The sequence below is a fragment of the Opisthorchis viverrini genome (genome assembly GCF_000715545.1).
Source record: "Opisthorchis viverrini unplaced genomic scaffold opera_v5_7597, whole genome shotgun sequence".
NCBI classification, from domain to species: Eukaryota; Metazoa; Platyhelminthes; class Trematoda; order Opisthorchiida; family Opisthorchiidae; genus Opisthorchis; species Opisthorchis viverrini.
This window is the reverse complement of record NW_008761067.1, coordinates 1-647: the sequence shown is the minus strand read 5'-3', so window position 1 is coordinate 647 and position 647 is coordinate 1. Positions and strand designations below refer to the sequence as shown.

Below are 647 nucleotides of genomic sequence, written 5' to 3'. Positions count from 1 at the left end.
GTCATATTGGTTCACTCCGTATGGGCAACCATGACCGCCTATGCTTACACAAATTTGACAAGCATACAACTCCTTGATTGTTTGGGAATACCTACCGCAATGCTCCTCAGTTTCCTCATCCTGCGCCATCAGTACCTGTGGACGCATTACGTCGGAGCTGGTGTTTGTGTTGCGGGTGCGGTTATGATGATCGGAGCGGACTTCCTCGCGGTAGAAAAGGCAGGTCGTTCCAACCCTACTAATTCGATCAAAAATGATGCACAAACGAATGTCGTGATTGGAGACATTCTGGCACTCATTGGGGGAATCCTTTACGGAGCCTACAGTGTACTTCAGGAGTACGCGATTCTCAAGTACGGAGCAGTCAATACTCTGGCAAATGTTAGCATGGTGACTTCCGTCTTGTGTGGTTTCTACTGTGCAACCATGGAACACGAGAAGCTCACTGAGCTTCTTACCATGCAGACGTTATCTGGAAAGCTGGTACCGGCCAAGGCTGGGATTTGCTTGGCTGGTTACGTCTGTGCAGTGTTCACTCTGGATTCGCTCATGGCTTTCACGATCACCCGGGTCAGTGCGGTTACCATCAACCTGTCCCTTCTCACCGCTGACGTTTATGGCCTCATCGTGGGGATATTCGTGTTCCA

The 647-nt window shown here is 50.1% G+C and overlaps 1 protein-coding gene across 1 annotated transcript; it reads left to right on the top strand.

The window, feature by feature from the left end:
• Window positions 1–99: 99 nt before the first annotated feature.
• On the top strand, window positions 100–647 carry T265_16215 (hypothetical protein; the record flags this gene model as incomplete). Its single annotated transcript, XM_009179772.1, has 1 exon — window positions 100–647. A coding segment is annotated over one exon (548 nt), but the record flags the coding sequence as incomplete, so codon positions are not given.